Raw genomic sequence first — 21,385 nt, 5'->3', positions numbered from 1 at the left:
AATGTAATATAACGATGTTTTATGAATGCAATACAAAACAATGGCAAACAAGGACAGGTAGAATAAGCCACCTACAGTAGACTAGAGTAGATAATGTTTAGCAGCTTGATTATACTTGGCAAATTAAGCTATGTTTTTATTATATGATTGTAGTGAAAACAGATGTGGTTGCTAGATAACCCTATTCACGCACCAAGGCTGCATGCAGAATGTGACCGACCAGTATATCCATGAGTAAACACCAGGAACTGGATGTGGTACTAATTGGACAGTGGCAACAGCTTAAAACTGAAAACTTGTCATCATTTTCAACAATTCCAGACTTTATGTAGATAGAGCATAGAGCGTAAGAGAACTGCACATAACATAGCATAGCATAGCATAGCCTTGGGACTGATTAAACTGAACTGTGTAACCATAGATATAATTATACTGGGAACTTCAAACATTCATGCAACATTTTGGATTGAAATCACAGCATAGCAACAACAGAAGACCAGGCAATAGTCTAGCCAGCAGACAATAGCGAGTAGCATTAGCAACAAGCCACTTGAAAGGCTAGCTCAAGACATGACAAGATGGAGGTGGGAGATCGTCGATGGCTCCAGGAGGAGCTAAGGGCCTAACCAATTAGGAAACCATGAGGAAGAAACCTTGAGAGGAACCAGACTCAAAAGGGAACCCCTCCTCATTTGGGTGATAACCAATAGCATGATTATAAATACCTCACTTCTATAACTGTGTCCTATAGAGTCACAAAGTACAACTGTGTAACCAGGAAATTCATTATAATTTTAGCATGAAGTCTATTTTGTTGAAGTTATCAACTGTTCATTGATGGAGACTTGCGTACAAAACTGTTCATGACAACTACAGTCCTAAAGTTATCATGGTAATTGTAGTCCTCAGTCATCAGAGCAAAACTAAGTGTCCAGAGCTGTCTTCTAAGTGTATCTTTAGTCTGTCCATTCTCCACAGGAGGGAAGTGATAAGAACCTCAGCTAGAAGTAGAGCATCAGGATGGATCAGGGTCTGTACATATGGGGCCATCCTCGCAAGAGTAAAGTGATGAGAACTCCAGCTAGAAGTAGGGCATCAGGATGGATCAGGCAGGTCCGGAGTGCAAGAGAGGCCAGTCTCACTGGTGTCTCAGGATCGACATGTAACTCAACAGATAGACAGACAGAGGGAGAGACAGGGGGCACGCGACACAGGTTGTTAGGTATGCCCATTGTCACCTACTGGTTATGAACAGGATACATTTTGTGCTGAGTGCAAATGGGGACTCTGGCAAGACTAATACCCTGTCCACACTAGGGATTTTGTACTGATACAAAACTACTTTCGTACTGCAACACCTGTCCACACTAGCAACTATACCGGTACTGTAGCGGTATAACTGTATCGTTACGAAACCCACAAATGTATGGGTTTTGTACCGGTACAGTATCGGTACTGTAGCGCTTCGCTGTAGTGTGGACAGATGAAGCGGTTCTGTATCAATACAAATATAACGCGCATGCGCAAAGTCACGCACCTCAATCGATGTCTTCACTGAATAAAATAGTGAAGAACGGAGATTCGTTTTCTTTGTTTCTTTCTCAACTGCCTCGCGCGTTTTATACGATTCGACTGAATAAATGACCACCAGAAATACAGACTGTACATTGACAACAAAAAGCACACACACGTTGTTTCATCCGTACGGAAGCCGAGAGAGGCCCTTCATATAATCCTTTTTTTTATTCACCTTGTTATCCCGAGATAACGACATAATTAATTCAGGATCCCGAGAAAACAACACAACTAATTCAAGATCTCAAGAAAACAAAACCGTTATTTCGAGATCTCGAGAAAACAAAACAATTATTCTGTGATCTCGAGAAAACAAAACAATTATTTCATGATCTCGAGTAAACAGCTGAGAAATGGTTCATTCAGGTGCGCCAAGAGACTTGTGATATGCTGACTTTGGGGCTATTTCTCATTCTGTATAGACGCAACTTTGGTCATTAGAATGTCTGGAATAATCGATCACCTAATAAGGCAATATTTTGATCAGGGGTTGACACAGGGAGAGATTGCATTAAGTCTTTTAATAAGGGATAATTTCAAAATTAGTCCGTGGCACCTCCGCAGAAGACTGGCCCGGCTTCGTCTCTACCGACGGAGATACAGTGATCCAGCTGAGATCATGAAATAATTGTTTTGTTTTCTCGAGATCTCGAAATAACGGATGCCATATATTCTCGGAAGGAAGTTACTCGGTAACCACGGAAACATTTCGCGCACGCGCATTTCAACTACCGTGAAAGAAAACCACAAACATTTCTCGCTAGTGTGGACAGATGCACTAAACTGTACCGGTATACTTTGTATCGATACAGTTAGACCACTTTCGTACCGGTATAAGTGTGAACACAGCATAACTCTAACAGAATAACTAAAAGGGAGAGCCAGATGGTAACACAGGCATGAGGGAGCCCTGGGACATAAAGCAGCCAGCCACTACACTGTCAACAAACCCAAGTGAATGTGTGAGAGTGGAGGGGCGACAGCATCCATACATCCCAGTTTACCAAAACACTATGCCCAAGAACCCTCCAGATCTACTTGTTAACCTAATATAAAGCTATTTACAAAATTCTTGACTAAACAAATATGTTTTCAGCCTAAACTTAAAACACTGAGGTACCGTTGAGGTACACTTGGTTCTACATAGAACCATTGACAGTTCTAGAGGGATAAATCGAAGGTGCTAGTTGAAACCTTTTCCAAAGAGTAGTATTGTGAATTTGCTACACCTGATAGTACTGGTGAACTAGAACTTCAGTAGTTAGCCCTCTGGTATACAGGACCATAACATGTGGTGTGACAAACTGTAAACTTTATACAATGGATTACTGTGTACTATTAATTGTATGTCTGACATATCTTTTATGCATGTCATTTTAATTTGTTTAGGTGTGTCTGGTGCAATTTTGAAGGCAGCCGGAAAGTCAGTGGAGGATGAATGCAAAAAACATGGTAATTAATAAATTGTCACACTCAGGGCCGTTGACAGCTTTGGCTGGGCCCGGGACAAAATAATCTGAGTGCCCCCCCCACACACACACACACACACACACATACGTGCGCACGCACATCGCCACACAGCAACCACCCACACCCAACCCCTCTTTTCACAGTCTCCATTCACTCCAACCCTTAAATAACAGGTATTCCAAGCCCATTATAACAGTCAACCATTTTATTTCAACATATTTACAGTTTGAACATTTCCTTAGTCTGCAACTATTCAGGTGCGAAATGCAATGCGCCGAACTTTTGCTGTGGCAAAGTCGTCAATATGAATGGTGCGTCGCGCGTGCTGGGGTTACATTACGGGGCTGGAAAAAAGTTATCTGTGTCTTACCTGGCTAAGCTGCCCCACTGCCTTCACCACCTGCTGCATCATCTGAATCTTTTCTAAAATATCTATGCAGTGAGCCAGGCCCGGCGCCATGGGCGGGCCTTAGGGGGCCGTGCCCGCCCTGAGACTCATGTGGGCCCGCCCTGCTGGAACCCAGAGCAGAGACTTTTTTTTCATAGGAGACAGGTCACTGAAGAAATCGTCCATAGAAATGAATGGGGACAGTTCGTAACGGCAGCAAACATTCTACTCAACCGTCTCTGACGGCAGTACAGGTCTGCAAATATCCCGCCTGTTCCGCTGCCAACAACCAATCATATGTCGATCTGAACCAACAGCTTTCCAATCATCTTGCAGCTTCGTGCTCCGCTGTCCCTCTCCTGCCGTTATAGAAGTACTGCGCCTGCGCAGTGTCAAAATAATCCACGAGAAAAGTGGATTTTAAAGCTTTTTCTGAGTCATGAGAACCAACCTAACACTTAAGTATAATCAACTTTTCATGGCGATTTCAATCATATGCTCTTCGCGACTGTTAGTTTTCACAGAGTCCAGTATTGATATCTCCCCATTCATGTTCAGAGGGTCTGGTCTCACTAATCCGAAAACGATGCCTGAAAGTGGCCGGCGAGTGACAGCACTTGCATGGCCTGATAGGAGCCCGTCACAGCTGCTTTTGTTTCCCCCCTCAAAAAAAAAAACAAAAAAAAACGTAAACTACAAGTCAAAGTTTTTCAGTATAACAATAATAAAGAAAAATGTGCTCAATTTAAAATGTATTGAAACTATTCGAAATCGGCTGATCGGTTCATTCATTATTATCCGTGAGTACAGAAACACTAGTAATAATTTCTGGATCATTGCTATAAACGTGGACCAATATTTCTTGGGAACCAATGGGTTAATGTCATGGAATGAACCAACCGACCAATCGCATTTTTCCTTCAGATGGTATCTGGGTAAATCAGCAGCTGTCTCAGCCAATCACATTTTATTGCTGGACGGGATCATATCACGACATCTTCCGGTAGATACCCGAAATCAGCTTTGTGTATTGTGAGGCCAGCGGAGCAAATAAAAAAAAAAAAAAAACTTTTAATATGCTGAGCAATGTTTGATACATTTTGGAAAGTTGTTTTGGTTGCTTTATAGGTTTCTTAGAATATTTAACTCGTCACGTCTGTGCTGCTCTCCTGGGTTGCTAGAAACAGTTGTGTTGCCCTGGCTTGGCGTATAAAATGTGTGCCCCCCCCCCCCAAAGCAATTCAAGGCCCGTCCGTCAGTCCGTGTCTGGCGCGGGTCTGCAGTGAGCCCCTGAGGCTCTTGGCTTCTTCATCTCTTTTTCTCTTTTCTTTTCTTTGCTCCTGACTTGTGCATGTTGGCAAACGGGCTCGCACGCTTATTGTCGAAGCGTTATGATGGAGTAGTGCCGTGTTATTTGGCGCCTTAATCAAAGACCAAACCATTTCTGCATTAGGGGTGGTAGGTGGGTTCTTGAATCTATTTTCGAAGACAATAAAGGCAAAAGAACCAGAAATCATTAATTGAATGCAAATATAGCACATTTTTCTCCCCCAAATCAACACATTTTGAAATGAAACAGAATGATTAATGGCATCTTCATGAGGGACCAGTTCTGGGCCCCCCCTCATGCCTGGGCCCGGGACAAAATACCCGGTTGTCCCCCCCTGTCGACGGCCCTGGTCACACTTGCTTCTTAAAAACAAATATCGCCCGGGTCTGAATTACTTTACCTCATGTCCACTTGCCTGCAATTAACATTATCTCTTATTACCAGATCCTATAGACTTAGGGCCCGTCCACACGAGTACGTTTTTGTCGAATCCGCATAAATACTTTATCGTTTCGGCCTCGCGTCCAGACGGATCTGGCTTTTTCGAGGTGTGAAACCAGTATTTTTTGAAAACGGGTACCAGAGTGGGAAAATCCTAAAACGCCGGATAGCCCGGAGTTGTCTGGACATCAAATGCGGATTTTTTCAGAACCGATGACGTATAAGCCCCGCCTCTCTAACCTTTAACCTCAGCCTCCGCCACTAGACGCATCATAACAACAACAATGGCGGACTACAGGCTTCTACCGTATAGTTCCACTTCATTGTCGGTCCACACAAAAGACTCTCCTCTTCCTCTCAGAGTTGCGCTGGTCATGATCGTCCTCTTCTCGTGTTATGAGCTTGTTTGTAAACAGCACGTGACCTTTATACGCATGCTCCATGGCCTCTCTTCCGGTTTTAGTGTATTGGTGTGGCAGCGTCACAGCGCCACATACAGGCCTGGCATATGTACTACAGCGTTTTGGGTCGTTTCCAGTGAATCCGTGTGGACGCAAATATTTCTGGAAATGACGCCGTGTTTATGGAGATTTTTTTCAAAACGACAGCGTATTGGGTGAGGCCGCGTACTCGTGTGGACGGGCCCTTATAGAGCTTGGCATGCTCGATTTAACCCAGCTCTTAATTGCTTTTACTGATGGCAGTGATTGAAACCCGACCTCCCCTGGGGTCGGGAGGTCAAGCAGCAGATTGTTTACATACTGTACGTGTCAGGAAAGGGTGAGTGATGGGGAGTATCGTGCACATTTCAGACTTCCCAACCCTTAGGGGCCAAGGGGCAAAACAGTTTTTCCCCCACATCCATCACTCTGAAAAGAGTCTAAATTTGTTGCCAATTCCTGCTTATAACTTTTATGTGTCTGCTTTCAGTCACTAATTACTAACCTCTTGACTGCTCCCAAGTCCTAATTCTTTCAGTAGATGGCAGTCAGTTCCGATGTAATATTACTAAATTTCAACACGGACCGTGCCCTGGTGCTATTTTTTTGCACCACTAAAACTGGGACCACCCCCAGTACCTATTTACTTGCTCCACTAAAGCTGGGACCACCCCCAGCGACTATTTACTTGCACTAGTGGGTACCCCCAGTTCTTCAGTGCTTTTCCCTAGTAATGCATGATCGCTTCCAGTTACTAGATGCTGATAGCTTATCAGGCCCAACTGTTATGTAGTTTAACACAGGCAACAACCCAAGTCCTAATTACTTTGCTGGGAAAATCTAGGCCAAAGTACTGGATTGACACGGCAGTAAGGAAATAGGAGTTGGGAGGATAATCAGACCTTGCATAGGTCCGTATGGGGCTAAAAGGATTACTTTTGCAGCAAAACCCAGTCGCCTTCATGATGTTTTCTTTTGTAATCTGAAAAGTGGTCTCTTAGATAATATGCTGCTAAGATACAAACTTTTTTTTTCTGTCACATTTAATTTTGTGCTGGAAAACGAACTCTAAAATGTTTTTGTACTGACTTGATAATGTAGAAGTCATAAAATAGAAATCTATAACAAAGTTTGTATGAAAAAAAAGAGTGCATAAGACTTTTACACAGTACTGTATATATGCCAGTTCAATTTCTTGCAGAATTACTGTAGCAAAGTGCGACATGTGTGTTTTTCTCAGTCCCAGAGGATTTGATGTACTATTGTGTAATTTTGACAGGTCAACAGAAACAGAATGGAGTGGTATTGACGAGCGGAGGTAAACTTTCATGTAAGCACATTGCTCAGATGGTTGGACCCAATAATGCTGCTGATATTACTACTTCTGTGGACAAAATCCTGAAACTGTGTGAAAGTACAGCGTCTGCTACGATAGCCATCCCTGCAATTGGCACAGGTGAGAGCACAATCATTAAAGCAACAGATGTATCGAAATCTATGCAAAATATTGATTAAATATTTTCACAGGGAAAGGTGGTATCGGAGCAAATGACTCCATCATGGCTATTTTTGCTGGAGTGGAAAGCCATTTGGCTCTGTCAACATCAACCAGCCTCCAGAAAATTACTGTGGTGGCATTTGAGCAGAAGGTTTTTGATGCATACTGCAACTATTTCAAGGAGAAGAACAACAAGGTTAACACTGTGTAGTTGAGTCATTTTGTGGTTTTAGTATTGTTTGATTTTGGATTTAGTAACCATTGATTTTGCTGTTTTGTTTTTTCTTTTAGAGTGCACCTTCCAGTATGCCTACAAATAAAAGTATGGAATACTGTCCTTCACAATCCTAGGAAAATAAATCACCAAAGTATTTTTTTTAGGAATTATGATTTATTTCCGATAGTGGTTATTTGTTTTTACAGTGGAAATATTTTTCTCCCACTAGTTAGAATTGGAGGTGTGTGGATTGAAATAAAGAAGGGGAACATCATCACCGAATCTGTACGTGGTATTGTCAACACCACCAACAAAGAAATGAACTTGACAGGAGGTGTGTTATTATGATTTATCTCTACTCATACTGTGTATTCTGGATTATATATCAATAGTATAGTGCCACAGAAGCATCCTTGGACAGGAACCATTTCAAGGTTACTGGTGTATTAAATGTATTTTCGAAAGAACTTGGTCAATATGACCAAAAGTAAAAGTTCAAGTTCAGATATGTACACTACCGTTCAAAAGTTTGGGGTCACTTTGAAATGTCCTTATTTTTGAAAGAAAAGCACTGTTCTTTTCAATGAAGATCACTTTAAACTAATCAGAAATCCACTATATACATTGCTAATGTGGTAAATGACTATTCTAGCTGCAAATGTCTGGTTTTTGGTGCAATATCTCCATAGGTGTATAGAGGCCCATGTCCAGCAACTCTCACTCCAGTGTTCTAATGGTACAATGTGTTTGCTCATTGCCTCAGAAGGCTAATGGATGATTAGAAAACCCTTGTACAATCATGTTAGCACAGCTGAAAACAGTTGAGCTCTTTAGAGAAGCTATAAAACTGACCTTCCTTTGAGCTGATTGAGTTTCTGGAGCATCACATTTGTGGGGTCGATTAAATGCTCAAAATGGCCAGAAAAATGTCTTGACTATATTTTCTACTCATTTTACAACTTATGGTGGGAAATAAAAGTGTGACTTTTCATGGAAAACACAAAATTGTCTGGGTGACCCCAAACTTTTGAACGGTAGTGTATAATATTCTCAAGAATGTTGTACAAAATCAAGTTCTCATCTTAACTACGTCTTTACCCTGCCTGAATAAAAATACTATCCTTTTGTTTTGTTTTAAAATGTGACCTTTTGTACAGGAGTCTCAGGGGCCATTTTTAAAGCTGCTGGGCCCTTTGTTCAACAGGAGTGTAAAAAACATGGTAAGTTCCTGATGATGCCAACAAACTGTATACACAAATTTAACATAATTCCACACAAATTGTTCACACTGTTCATGAGCAAAGTTTAAAAAAAACTAAATATTTTATGTACAGTATATATGAAAATGCATATATTCCAATCCTATGTGTGCCATTCGTGTGTCTTACTTTAAGTTTACTGTTTGTCTTTTAAGGTCCACTTCAGAGTGACACAACTGCAGTGACCAGTGCTGGAAATCTGCAATGTGATTTCATCATTCACATGACTGGACCCCACTCCAGTGCAGAGGCAAGATTACGGGTAAAGAAAGTATTGGAGAGATGTGAGGAGAAACAGATCAGCACCATTTCATTCCCTGCTGTTGGTACCGGTATGCATTAAATCGTAAAAATAAGTGTTGTCTTCAGAAATGTTTTATATAAAACCATAGATACATTTCTCAGCTGGTTTCATTCTCCTAAAGGTGGAGGTGGTGTTAATCATGTGGACGCCATTACTGCTATGCTACAAGGCTTTCATGACCACTTGTCTCAACGTTCCTCCACTGTCATCAAACTCATTTATATTGTCATTGACAAAGATGAAGTTCTGAAAGCCTTTCAGCAAGGACTGAATCAATGGACTGCAAACCCCAAGGTAGAAAACACCGACATACACTATATAGCCAAAAGTATGTGGACACCACACTCATATTAGGCTTGACAGCACGCTGCTGCGCTGATGAGTTTGTATGGGAGAACAGCATGTTTTTGTTTGGCCTTTAAAGACATTTAAAAGTGTTTATTCTGCATAAAACTAGTGTCGATTCAAGAATAAATAGCATCTACGGAATATATTGTTAATTTTGTGTGACATTGTGATGAGCTTTTATTGTAAACGTTTTTTGTTTTTTACTTTGTGTAATGCAATACACGAAACTCACAGGTGCCGCCATCTTGGGTTTTTTACTGATATTCGTCACCGGTCCGTGTGTTTTGTTGTTGCTTCCAGCTCGCTCACTGTTGGTTCAATCAGCTTGAAACTCATGATTCCCACCTAGTGGTCGAATGTTGACTTGATTTTTCCAATAAAATCAGCTGAACACTTTGCTGTCTAGTGCCCATGAAAGATCGGATCATCTCATCTCATCTCATTATCTCTAGCCGCTTTATCCTGTTCTACAGGGTCGCAGGCAAGCTGGAGCCTATCCCAGCTGACTATGGGCGAAAGGCGGGGTACACCCTGGACAAGTCGCCAGGTCATCACAGGGCTGACACATAGACACAGACAACCATTCACACTCACATTCACACCTACGGTCAATTTAGAGTCACCAGTTAACCTAACCTGCATGTCTTTGGACTGTGGGGGAAACCGGAGCACCCGGAGGAAACCCACGCGGACACGGGGAGAACATGCAAACTCCACACAGAAAGGCCCTCGCCGGCCACGGGGCTTGAACCCGGACCTTCTTGCTGTGAGGCGACAGCGCTAACCACTACACCACCGTGCCGCCCAAGATCGGATCACTGAGGAAAATTTTGTATCCTTAAAAATCAATGAGTTTCCTAATAGTTTTTCATGGAGAAAAAAATGAGGTGTATCAATATCAGTAATACTGTTTTGAAGAGAATTAACAAAAGTTTGACCCTCTCATACACAGCGCATTTGAGCACCACCGTCCTTAGTCATGATTGGTGTCCACAATTTAAAGTGAAGAAGAACAACAACAACTTTATTCAATCACACGCTTGTGAAATTCCTCTCTGCATTTAACCCATCTGAAGCAGTGAACATGCACACACACGTGAGCAATGAGCGCACACACACACGTACCCAGAGCAGTGGGCAGCCATGCTAACAGCACCCGGGGAGCAGTTGAGAGTTAGGTGCCTTGCTCGAGGGCACCTCAGCCCAAGGCTGTCCCATATTAACCTAACCGCACGTCTTTGGACTGTGGGGGAAACCAGAGGAAACCCACACAGACATGGGGAGAACATGCAAACTCCACACAGAAAGGCCCCCACCGGTCACTGGGCTCGAACTCAGAACCTTCTTGCTGTGAGCCAACCGTGCTAACCACTACACCACCGTGCTGCCAAACATGCCTGCTAAATTCTGGCTTTTATGTTTCAACACAAAGGATGGACCAATTTTCTTGATGTATTACTTTTAAGCCTTCTCGGTGCATAATTGTGATCTACAAGAAGAAGCCTTTATCTGTAATTCTTACCCTGATATTCAAAATTCGAAATATCTTTATTTTTGGCTTTGTAGTCTATTAATTTCTGATTGAGTTTTTTTTTCATGGATGCAAAATTAAACCAATGGAAAATGATTGCTGGTTTGTGACCGGGGCAACGGACAGAAATGGAAATTTTATAAAACACTGTATTTTCAAATGTTCATAACTTTTTTTTTTTAAAGACATATTTACAAAATTAAACAAGTTTTCAATTCAGATCTTCACGCTCTTTAATTTGATACATTACTACTTTAAAAAACGGCCTGTCATTGCTACTCATATGTGGTTCTTTCTCAAAATGTTGCCACAAAATTGGAAGCACACAGCTGTATAGCATGTCTTTGTATGTATGCTGCAGCATTCCAATTTCCCTTCCCTGGAGCCATGGCAATACCCGTGTGTTCAAAGCGAGTTCCACGAATACATAGTCTGCCAAGGCTGCCATGGAAGAACTTGAGAGTCTTGCACAGAATCCTGACCTCAATCCCGCTGACACGTTTGGGATGAACTGGACCATTGACTGCACCCCAGATCTCCCTGCCCAACATCAGTGCCTGACCTCACTAATGCTCTTGTTGATGAATGACCACAAATCCCCACAGCCACGCCCCAAAATCTAGTGGAAAGCCTTTTCAGAAGAGTAGAGCTTATTATAACAGCAAATGGGGACTAAATCTGGAACGGGATGTTCAACAAGCACAAATGGGTGTGATGGTTAGGTGCCCACATACTTTTGGCCACATGTCAGTATTTATATATTGAATTTATAGTGACACGCCGGTCTTAAATATAACAATATTACCAACATTAGCAGAGCATTGATGACACTGAAGAATATGATGGTGATGATGAAGATGGTGATGATGAAGATGGTGATGATGACGATGGTGATGATGAAGATGGTGAATCTTACAGGAGCTCAGATGAAGATAGTTTGTTTTCAGAAGAAGAGGATCACTGTAGTGGTAAGAGTGGCATCACAAATAAATGCAAGAAGATATTTTACGAGACACTAAAATCAACTTTATATTCTACAGGAAAAATCACAGAAGCAATCATTGGCCCATTGAAAGTTAAAGTGCTTTGTGGTGACATCACAAAAGAGACGACAGACGCAATAGTCAGTAGCACTAACACCAACCTCAATCTAAGCTCAGGTAGCTTACACAATTATTTATTACATTACACTTATTACATATTATTTACTGGACATGTCCGTATAGCCGTGTTTACATACAGTGGCTCTGAACAAGGCCTTAGATGGCAAGACTGTATAAACATATCACAGTCCTGTAATTCATTGTTTTCAGGTGTATCAGGAGCTATCCTCAAAGCAGCCGGACAGAGTGTTGTGGATGAGTGCACAAAATTAGGTATGAGTTCAATCTTATTCATTGTGAAACACTACATAGCTTTATCTATACCTCACTGAAAGGCAAATAAGGCTGTGGCTTAGATGTTAACTCTGCTTTAGTCATGATTGTTGATGAGTGGTTGCGATCATATTTTCCCTGGATAAAGGTGTTCAACCCAGTGATGGTGTGGTTCTCACAAAAGCTGGAAACCTTACAGCTAAGCACATTGTCCATATGGTTGGTCAGACCAAGGAGAAGCCGATCACAAACTGCATGTATAAAGTTCTGAAGAAGTGTGAGGAAAACAAGATTCAATCCGTTTCATTCCCTGCTCTTGGGACTGGTAAGCTGCCGTTTCTACTAAAAATCGTTCAGGTGGAAATAATAAAACATGACATGCTGTGGACATGCTTTATAGGAAAATATTCCACAATTGGTTGCTGTGATGCGGTCCGACGTGAAATGGAGTGAACAGTTATGAGCCTGAATTGGATTATTTTACAATAGCAGTGCAATGTGTTTTATTCCTCTAATACCACAGGAATTTGTCAACGATTACAATTTTTTTTATTTATTAATGAACAAAACATCATACTTTTTAACTGTTTATAGGTGCTTTTGTTATCAAATGTCCACAAGCCAAGTTAGTTGCTGTTATCACTTAAGACAGATATTTAACAATTATTCCACGAAATCAAGTCGTACATGAGCTGATAGCGCCGAGTTGGCTATAAGCCAAGTACGATGAGCTTGAGTGGAATAACTGTTTTATTCTATCGACATTCACTGGATTTTGAGAAACAGAGCATTTTTATTTTTTGCAAATTCAATAAATAAAAACTTTGTACAAAACGTCTGACAAAATAATTTCCGCTTAGAATGTAAACAAACCAGCGAAATGACAGGAGCAATTTGTGAAAAATGCTATAATAATAATTCTTGAAAAAAAAAAGATATGTTCTTACCATCAAATACTTTCATTCCATATTTTGTTGCTTTTTTTGTTTTTTTTTGGGGGGGGGTTGTTTTCAAGTTTTTATTTCGTCCTCGGTTGGTTCAGCAACATGCTCCACCATTTTGTTCTTCTGCTTCTTCTTTAGGGTTTTTTGGTGGTTGGAAAACCAACTTAAAGATGCATTACTGCCAGCAACTGGGCTGGAGTGTGAAACAGGAGATATTGGGGAGGAAAAAAAATACTTTGGCGCGTAGCACCAAGTTGGCTATAAGCTATGTACGACAAGACTGAGTGAAATAACTGATTTATTCTATCCACATTCACTGGGTTTTGAGAAACAGAGCATTTTTATTTTTTTGCAAATTCGATAAATAATAACTTTGTACAAAATGTCCAACAAAATCATTTTCACTTAGAATGTAAACAAACCGGTGAAATGTCAGTAGCAATTTGTGAAAAATGCTATAATAATTCTTGAAAAATCAAAAATATGTTCTGAACATGAAATAATTTCATTCCATATTTTGCTGCTTTTTTGTATTTTTGGGGCTTTGCTTTCCAGTAGAGTTTTTATTTCGTCCTCGATTGGTTCAGCAAGATGTGCCGCTATTTTGTTTTTCTCTACTCACAGTATATATGAGCTGATAGCCTAGTAGTAGAGTAGCCAATCAGAGCATACGATTGCTCATATCCAGTGAATGTGGATAAAGTAAAAACTGTTGTTCGCCCTTCACAGTCTCTCTTTTTCTGTCTTGAAGTTATTAAAACAAAAAAAGCATAGCTTGTTATGTTACTGAGAAACCAGAAAGCTTGAAAGTGCTGACACTGGAGACTCCTTCCATTAATGTTAAACAAATGTCTCCTAACAGAAAGCTTTACTATATTGATGATTGTGTATATACTATTTTTTTTAAATCCATTTATTATAAGTTTTAGATGATGCAGTATGTCCTCTGTGTGAATGATTAGTTAGGCCACACCAATTCAATTAGTTGGTTCTCAGAATCGTCGCTTGAAGAAAATCCAAAATGCAAAAAAAAAATCGAAATCAAACTCCAGCCAACAGAAAAGGTCACGTGACATGAGGTTACGTGACGTCGAAAACCAATCATATAGCCCCTTTCACTTTCGATAAAGACTTGTGGAAGAAACATGCCTGTGGAGGGGAGTCCTACAAAGCCTGTGTTTGTGATTGTTAGGATATTCAGCGAACAGAAGCGTAAAATCTTTGACAGGTGTGTTGAAATTTTGTTTACTGGTTTGCCTGTATTGTTTGGTCTATTTCCACCGCTAATTTTACCATCAGAGCATTTTTTTTTATTTTATTTTTATTTCACCCGCTTGCTTCATATTTTTCCTGAAAAAATCAGAGAACCAACTACACTACCGTTCAAAAGTTTGGGGTCACCCAGACAATTTTGTGTTTTCCATGAAAAGTCACACTTTTATTTACCACCATAAGTTGTAAAATGAATAGAAAATATAGTCAAGACATTTTTCTGGCCATTTTGAGCATTTAATCGACCCCACAAATGTGATGCTCCAGAAACTCAATCTGCTCAAAGGAAGGTCAGTTTTATAGCTTCTCTAAAGAGCTCAACTGTTTTCAGCTGTGCTAACATGATTGTACAAGGGTTTTCTAATCATCCATTAGCCTTCTGAGGCAATGAGCAAACACATTGTACCATTAGAACACTGGAGTGAGAGTTGCTGGAAATGGGCCTCTATACACCTATGGAGATATTGCACCAAAAACCAGACATTTGCAGCTAGAATAGTCATTTACCACATTAGCAATGTATAGAGTGGATTTCTGATTAGTTTAAAGTGATCTTCATTGAAAAGAACAGTGCTTTTCTTTCAAAAATAAGGACATTTCAAAGTGACCCCAAACTTTTGAACGGTAGTGTAATTAAATTGGTGTGGCCTTACTATAAAAAATGATAACATACTAGAATATAAACTTAAAACATTACTTTAAATTCAAGTAAGCCGAATGAAAAGTGGTGTGTGTTTTCCCCAAGGAGCAGGAAACCTGGCAGCAGCTCAAGTAGCAACTGCTATGATGGAAGCATTGGGAATTTTTTCTCTTTCCTCACCAGTATTTTTAAAAACCGTCCATATTGTGATTTACCAAAGTGCAATATTGTCAGACTTTGAGGATGCTATGAAGAAGTTCAAAAGGATTTCTCGAAAACTCTCTTCAGGTAAACTTTGGATTGGACACTGACCATTGAAACACTTGTCACAATATACAGTGTGATATATTTAAAGATTTTTAACCGACAATGCTTTTGTGCATTCTGTACAGAAACTATCCCCAGAGTACCTCAGCAAACAGAGACACCGGATTCCACCAAGCCAAAACTGTGTCTCGCTACTGAGACTAATGCAGTGACTTTCCCAATCACAAATGTAGAGATATATGGCATATATTCTACTGACATTGCCAAGGTCAAAAAGTTCCTGGATGATTTGGTTTCAGAAGAATGTATAAGCAGGGATGTTGAGTCCAGCCATCTAGCCAACTTTCCTGAAGCTGAAAACAAGGCGATTGTGGAGCTCAGCCAAAGGAACCAAGTGCATGTTCTTGTGGCTGCAAAGGACAAATTGATTGTGTCAGGAAAGAAGGATGATGTTTTAGACACTGTTCTGAACATACAGAAGTTCATCCAGGCAGCCCAGGACAGGGAAAACAGAGAAGGTGAAGAAAGGAGGCTAAGCAAAACACTGCGATGGGAGGTAGCAGAAGAAGAGACGTGGGTACCACTGAACTCCAGCATTAGCTATGAACTGGAGTTGGCCTTTCACAAGAAAGAGCATACCTTTAGCTACCAGGATAAAGGCAAATCCTTTACAATAGACTTCAAGGAGATGAAACAGTTTAACACCAAGGGGAAGGCCTGGAAAGTCAAAAGAACTCTGTTTGCTGACTCGGACACAGGTAATGTTATGTAATGTTTCTGCAAGCTTGGACTTAGAGTATGCAGTGCCTTGCAAAAGTATTCATCCCCCTTGGTGTTTGCCCTGTTTTGTTATATGACAGGCTGGAATTAAAATGGATTTTTGGAGGGTTAGCACCATTTGATTTACACAACATGCCTACCACTTTAAAGGTGCACATTTTTTTGATTGTGATACAAACAATAATTAAGATGAAAAAAACAGAAATCTGGAGTGTGCATAAGTATTCACCTCCCCCCCAAGTAAATACTTTATAGTGCCACCTTTTGCTACAATTACAGCTGCAAGTCTCTTGGGCTATGTCTCTATTAGCTTAGCACATCTAGCCACTGAGATTTTTGTCCATTCCTCAAGGCAAAACTGCTCCAACTCTTTCAAGTTAGATGGGTTGCATTGGCGTACAGCAATCTTCAAGTTATGCCACAGATTCTCAATTAGATCGAGGTCTGGGCTTTGACTAAGCCATTCCAAGACATTTAAATGTTTCCCTTTAAACCACTCCAGTGTAGCTTTAGCAGTATGTTTAGGGTCATTGTTCTGCTGGAACGTGAACTTTCGTCCCAGTCTCAAACCTCTGGCTGACTCAAACAGGTTTTCCTCCTGCCCTATATTTAGTGCCATCCATCTTTCTTTCAGTTCTGACCAGCTTTCCTGTCCCTGCAGATGAAAAACATCCCCACAGCATGTTGCTGCCACCACCATAATTCACTGTAGGGATGGTGTTCTCAAGGTGTTGGGTTTGTACCACAAATGGCATTTACTATGATGGCCAAAATGTTAAATTTTTGTCTCATTTGACCAGAGAATCTTCTTCCATGTGTTTGGGGAGTCTGCCACCTGCTGTTGGGCAAACTCCAAATGTGTTTTTTTTAAGCAATGACTTTTTCTGGCCACTCTTCCATAAAGCCCCAATCTGTGGAGTGAAGGGCTTAAAGTGGTCCTATGGACAGATACTCCCATCTCCGCTGTGGATCTTTGCAGCTCCCTCAGCATTATTGTTGGTATATTTGTTGCATCTCTGATTAATGCCCTCCTTGCCCAGTCTGTGAGTTTTGGTGGGTAGCCTTCTCTTGTCAGGTTTGTAGTGGTGCCATATTCTTTCCATTTTGCTACAATGGATTTAATGGTGCTCTGTGGGATATTCAAAGTTTGGGATATTTTTTATGACCCAACCCTGATCTATACTTCTTCACAACTTTGTATCTAACCTGTTTGGAGGCTCCTTGGTTCTCATGTTGCTTGCTTAGTAGTGTAGCAGAGTCAGGGTCCTTCCAGACCAGGTTGATTTATACAGACATCATGTGACACTTTGATTGCACACAGGTGGATCTTAATCAACTAATTATGTGATTTATGAGGTGAATTGGTTGGACCAGCTCTTATTTAGGGGTTTCATACAAAAGGGGGTGAATACTTATGCACACTCCAGATTTCTGTTTTTTCATCTTAATTATTGTTTGTGTCACAAAAGAACAAAAAAAACAACAACAATGTGCACCTTTAAAGTGGAAGGCATGTTGTGTAAATCAAATGGTGCTAACCCCCCAAAAATCCATTTTAATTCCAGCTTATAATGCGACAAAACAGGACAAACACCAAGGGGGAATGAATACTTTTGCAAGGCACTGTACTTAACTTTTAAAACTATGTGGGATTTTAAGATACTGCAACAATAACTTAAGGCATAAAGTAACACACTATAGCAGTACTATTAAGTACTTTTTTGTTTTTCAGCTATCATTCAACCTCCACCAACTTGGACCAAAATGGATGGAAGTGATCTGGAAATCATTGTTCTATCTCCAAGTTCAGAAGAATACAAGAAGATAGATAATGAGTTTGTATGCTCAAGCCAACACCAAGACGTAGCTCCTGTCCAAGTGGTGCAGGTATAAAGACCATTTTGGTTAGATTTGTCACCACATACTGTATGACTCTTGCAATTTTGTGAATAATTATCAATAAATGCATTCATCCTCAGATCCGCAGAATTCAGAGTCAGCCACAATGGCAAAGATACTGTGTGTTGAAGCAAGCAGTGGACAAAAAATACCCCAAGCAGAAAAATGAACAGTTTCTCTATCATGGCACTACCAAAGACATTTGTCAGAAAATCAATAAGAATGGCTTCAACAGGAGTTTCTGTGGGAGAAATGGTATGTGCTAAGGTGTCTTATGTTCTCAACACTCTTCATAATATTTGGTCCGTAGTACTGAATTTTATCCATGCTTCTTTTTAAGCTGTTGTTCATGGCGATGGAACGTACTTTGCCAAAGATGCTTGGTACTCTTGCCAAGACCATTATTCAAACCCAGATGAGAATGGATTGAAGTATATCTACAGAGCTCGAGTTGTGACCGGGTCACCATGTAAAAGTCGAGGCGGAATGAAGGAGCCAGACCCTCTGGACCCAAAAGATCCTCGTGCTGGGCTGTATGACTGTGCTGTGGACGATTTGCAAAACCCATTCATCTTCGTAGTGTTCTGCGATGCAGGAGCATACCCTGACTATCTCATCAGCTTTAAAAATGTTTGATCGTATATTTGGGTACTTTTAGCACTTTTTCTAGCAAAGGACCTTATACATTTATAAGTCATCAAGAATCTTTATCCAGCAAAGGCATCCAAATTTAAAATGACAGTGAAAAAGAGGTGCTGATGTTTTTATACTGTTTATAACAACAGTGTAAGGAATAATTCATATTCACAAGTAATAATTCAAATTCATTCAGTTTCAAGAAATCATGTTGTGCCTTAACAGTGGTCACCTCAGGCGCTAGTTCAGATTCAGTTGTTTACTTTTTGTAATGGGAGGATTTGTATATAAGGGAAATAAATACAAAGAAAAATAAAATGCCTCATACATGTAATTGTGTACCATAAATGCAGCAATTCAGAGAATTTAACTCTCACCAAACCTTTGGCCATTTAGTGTACTTTACAAAGTAAGGAACCATCTAAATCAAGAAGGTCTTGGGTTCGAGCCCAGTGGCCGGTGGGGGCCTTACTGTGTGGAGTTTGCATGTTCTCCCCGTGTCTGTGTGGGTTTGATGATGATGATGATGATGATGATGCCCTTTATTGTCACTAGTCACATGTACCAGCGAAATTAGCCGTCAACCTGTCCGTACATATACAACATACAATTGACATAGGGTAGACAGGACAGGAAGACAGGGATAAAGATAAAAAGGAAACACAACATGAGGAGAGATAAGGAAAAAAAGAAACCCCCCCCCACACACACACTATGCTCCTGTCAGGAGTACAGTGTGGGAACATTTAAAAAAACCTTTGCATAAGCACACACAACACAAGTACACTTTAAACACGGGACTTGAGGGGGGGAATCGGGGGGAGGTAATCCAGCGCAAGCAAGCAGCCGTCCGCACTTGAAAAGTGCTCTCTTTTGTAATATGATGCTCAGATACAAACTTTTTTCCCTGTCACATTTAATTTTGTGCTGGAACATGAATGAGCATTTGGACTCTAAAATGTTTTTGTACTGAATCGATAATGCAGAAGTCATAAAATAGAAATCTATTACAAAGTTTGTATGAGGGCAGCACAGTGGTGTAGTGGTTAGCATTGTTGCCTCACAGCAAGAAGGTTCTGGGTTCGAGCCCAGCGGTCGATGGGGCCTTTCTGTGTGGAGTTTACATGTTCTCCCTGTGTCCGCATGGGTTTCCTCCGGGTGCTCCGGTTTCCCCCACAGTCCAAAGACATGCAGGTTAGGCTAATTGGTGGCTCTAAATTGACCGTAGGTGTGAATGTGAGTGTGAACGGTTGGTTGTCTCTATGTGTCAGCCCTGTGATGACCTGGTGACTTGTCCAGGGTGTACCCCGCCTTTTGCCCGTAGTCAGCTGGGATAGGCTCCAGCTTGCCTGCGACCCTGTACAGGATAAGCGGTTACAGATAATGGATGGAACCATCTAAATGTGTTCCTTCCCCAAACCGTTGCCAGTTTACTTTGCTGGAACTAAGGGGTCAAGTCCAAACCTGTTCCAGCACGACAATGCCCCTGTGTACAAAGCAAGCTCCATGAACATATGGTTTTCCAAGTTTGGTGTAGAAGATTTTGAGTGTCCTGCACAGAGCCCTGACCTGAACATCTTTGGGATGAACTGGAACACTGACTCACCTAAGTGCTGGACAAGTTGCCAGGTTATCGCAGGGCTGACACACAGAGACAACCATTCACACTCACACCTACAGTCAATTTAGAGTCACCAGTTAACCTAACCTGCATGTCTTTGGACTGTGGGAGAAACTGGAGCACCTGGAGGAAACCCATGCGGACACGGGGAGAACATGCAAACTCCACACAGAAAGGCCCCGTCAACCGCTGGGCTCGAACCCAGAACCTTCTTGCTGTGAGGCAACAATGCTAACCACTACACCACTGTGCTGCCCTCATACAAAGTTTGTAATAGATTTCTATTTTATGACTTCTGCATTATCGATTCAGTACAAAAACATTTTAGAGTCCAAATGTTCGTTCATTTTCCAGCAGAAAATTAAATGTTACAGGGGAAAAAAGTTTGCATCTGAGCATCATATTACAAAAGAGAGCACTTTTCAGATTAAAAAAAAAAACCAATCAATTTTGGTGCAAAATTAAGAAGCGAATGTGACAAAGTGTCCAGAAGAACTGTGGCTGGTTCTGTAAGATGCTCAGTAAAACCTACAGCTCATTTCCTTATAAAACTGCACTCACTGGACCTCAGACTACTTTTTTTTAAAGCAAAGGGTCATCTCACACCAAATATTGACTTGGTTTCATTTATTATGGCTTACTGCTTACTGTTTATAGTATTTTTTTTTTAATGTTGAAACATTTCATTTCATTATTTTTAAGCCATTTTTGTTCAACAGCATTTCTTTACGTGCCTAAGACTTTTGCACAGGACTGTATTCTGATAAGACAATAATGAAATGCGTAACAAGCTTTTGATTCAATACTAGCAGGCAAGCCTTCAAATACACCATTAGGCACCCATGCCATAATTTCATTATTAAATTAAATGCAAGAGCGTTTGTAATGATTCTGTGAGAATCCCTATTAGTTTGATATAACAAACTCTTAAAAAAAAAAAAAAAGACAGTGTTGCATATCAGGAGCAGAGATTCTAATGTGGCAGGACAACAGGGTCTAAATAATCAACAAGTTCTAGCTTTCAGATAAAAATAATAAATCAGAAGAGGAAAAGACAAAACCATCTGACGTTATATACAGTAGGTGGCCCACACAATTTAGCAAGCTGATCACAGGGCATAGCATTCATTATACATTTTAAGTTTGTGG

The 21,385-nt window shown here is 40.7% G+C and overlaps 1 protein-coding gene across 3 annotated transcripts in view; it reads left to right on the top strand.

Annotated features, from left to right (window-relative positions):
* Positions 1 to 18,933, top strand: part of parp14rs3 (poly(ADP-ribose) polymerase family member 14-related sequence 3) — a 35,054-nt gene extending 16,121 nt beyond the window's left edge. For 2 of the 3 annotated variants that reach the window (XM_060929298.1, XM_060929299.1), the window contains exons 10-26: positions 2,965 to 3,027; positions 6,924 to 7,100; positions 7,172 to 7,338; positions 7,434 to 7,464; positions 7,589 to 7,693; positions 8,517 to 8,579; positions 8,774 to 8,950; positions 9,044 to 9,216; positions 11,616 to 11,769; positions 11,842 to 11,961; positions 12,115 to 12,177; positions 12,326 to 12,502; positions 15,139 to 15,321; positions 15,426 to 16,058; positions 17,813 to 17,967; positions 18,060 to 18,234; positions 18,320 to 18,933. In XM_060929298.1, the coding sequence (XP_060785281.1) occupies positions 2,965 to 3,027; positions 6,924 to 7,100; positions 7,172 to 7,338; positions 7,434 to 7,464; positions 7,589 to 7,693; positions 8,517 to 8,579; positions 8,774 to 8,950; positions 9,044 to 9,216; positions 11,616 to 11,769; positions 11,842 to 11,961; positions 12,115 to 12,177; positions 12,326 to 12,502; positions 15,139 to 15,321; positions 15,426 to 16,058; positions 17,813 to 17,967; positions 18,060 to 18,234; positions 18,320 to 18,615 (2,912 nt within the window). In that variant the 3' untranslated portion in view covers positions 18,616 to 18,933. The remainder of the gene's footprint in view (positions 1 to 2,964; positions 3,028 to 6,923; positions 7,101 to 7,171; positions 7,339 to 7,433; positions 7,465 to 7,588; positions 7,694 to 8,516; positions 8,580 to 8,773; positions 8,951 to 9,043; positions 9,217 to 11,615; positions 11,770 to 11,841; positions 11,962 to 12,114; positions 12,178 to 12,325; positions 12,503 to 15,138; positions 15,322 to 15,425; positions 16,059 to 17,812; positions 17,968 to 18,059; positions 18,235 to 18,319) is intronic. The other variant, XM_060929300.1, reaches the window with a different exon arrangement.
* Positions 18,934 to 21,385: the final 2,452 nt, after the last annotated feature.

Source organism: Neoarius graeffei, chromosome 9, assembly GCF_027579695.1.
Source record: "Neoarius graeffei isolate fNeoGra1 chromosome 9, fNeoGra1.pri, whole genome shotgun sequence".
Taxonomy (NCBI): Eukaryota; Metazoa; Chordata; class Actinopteri; order Siluriformes; family Ariidae; genus Neoarius; species Neoarius graeffei.
The sequence above is the reverse complement of the archived record's forward strand: the minus strand, read 5'-3'. Positions and strand labels throughout refer to the sequence as shown.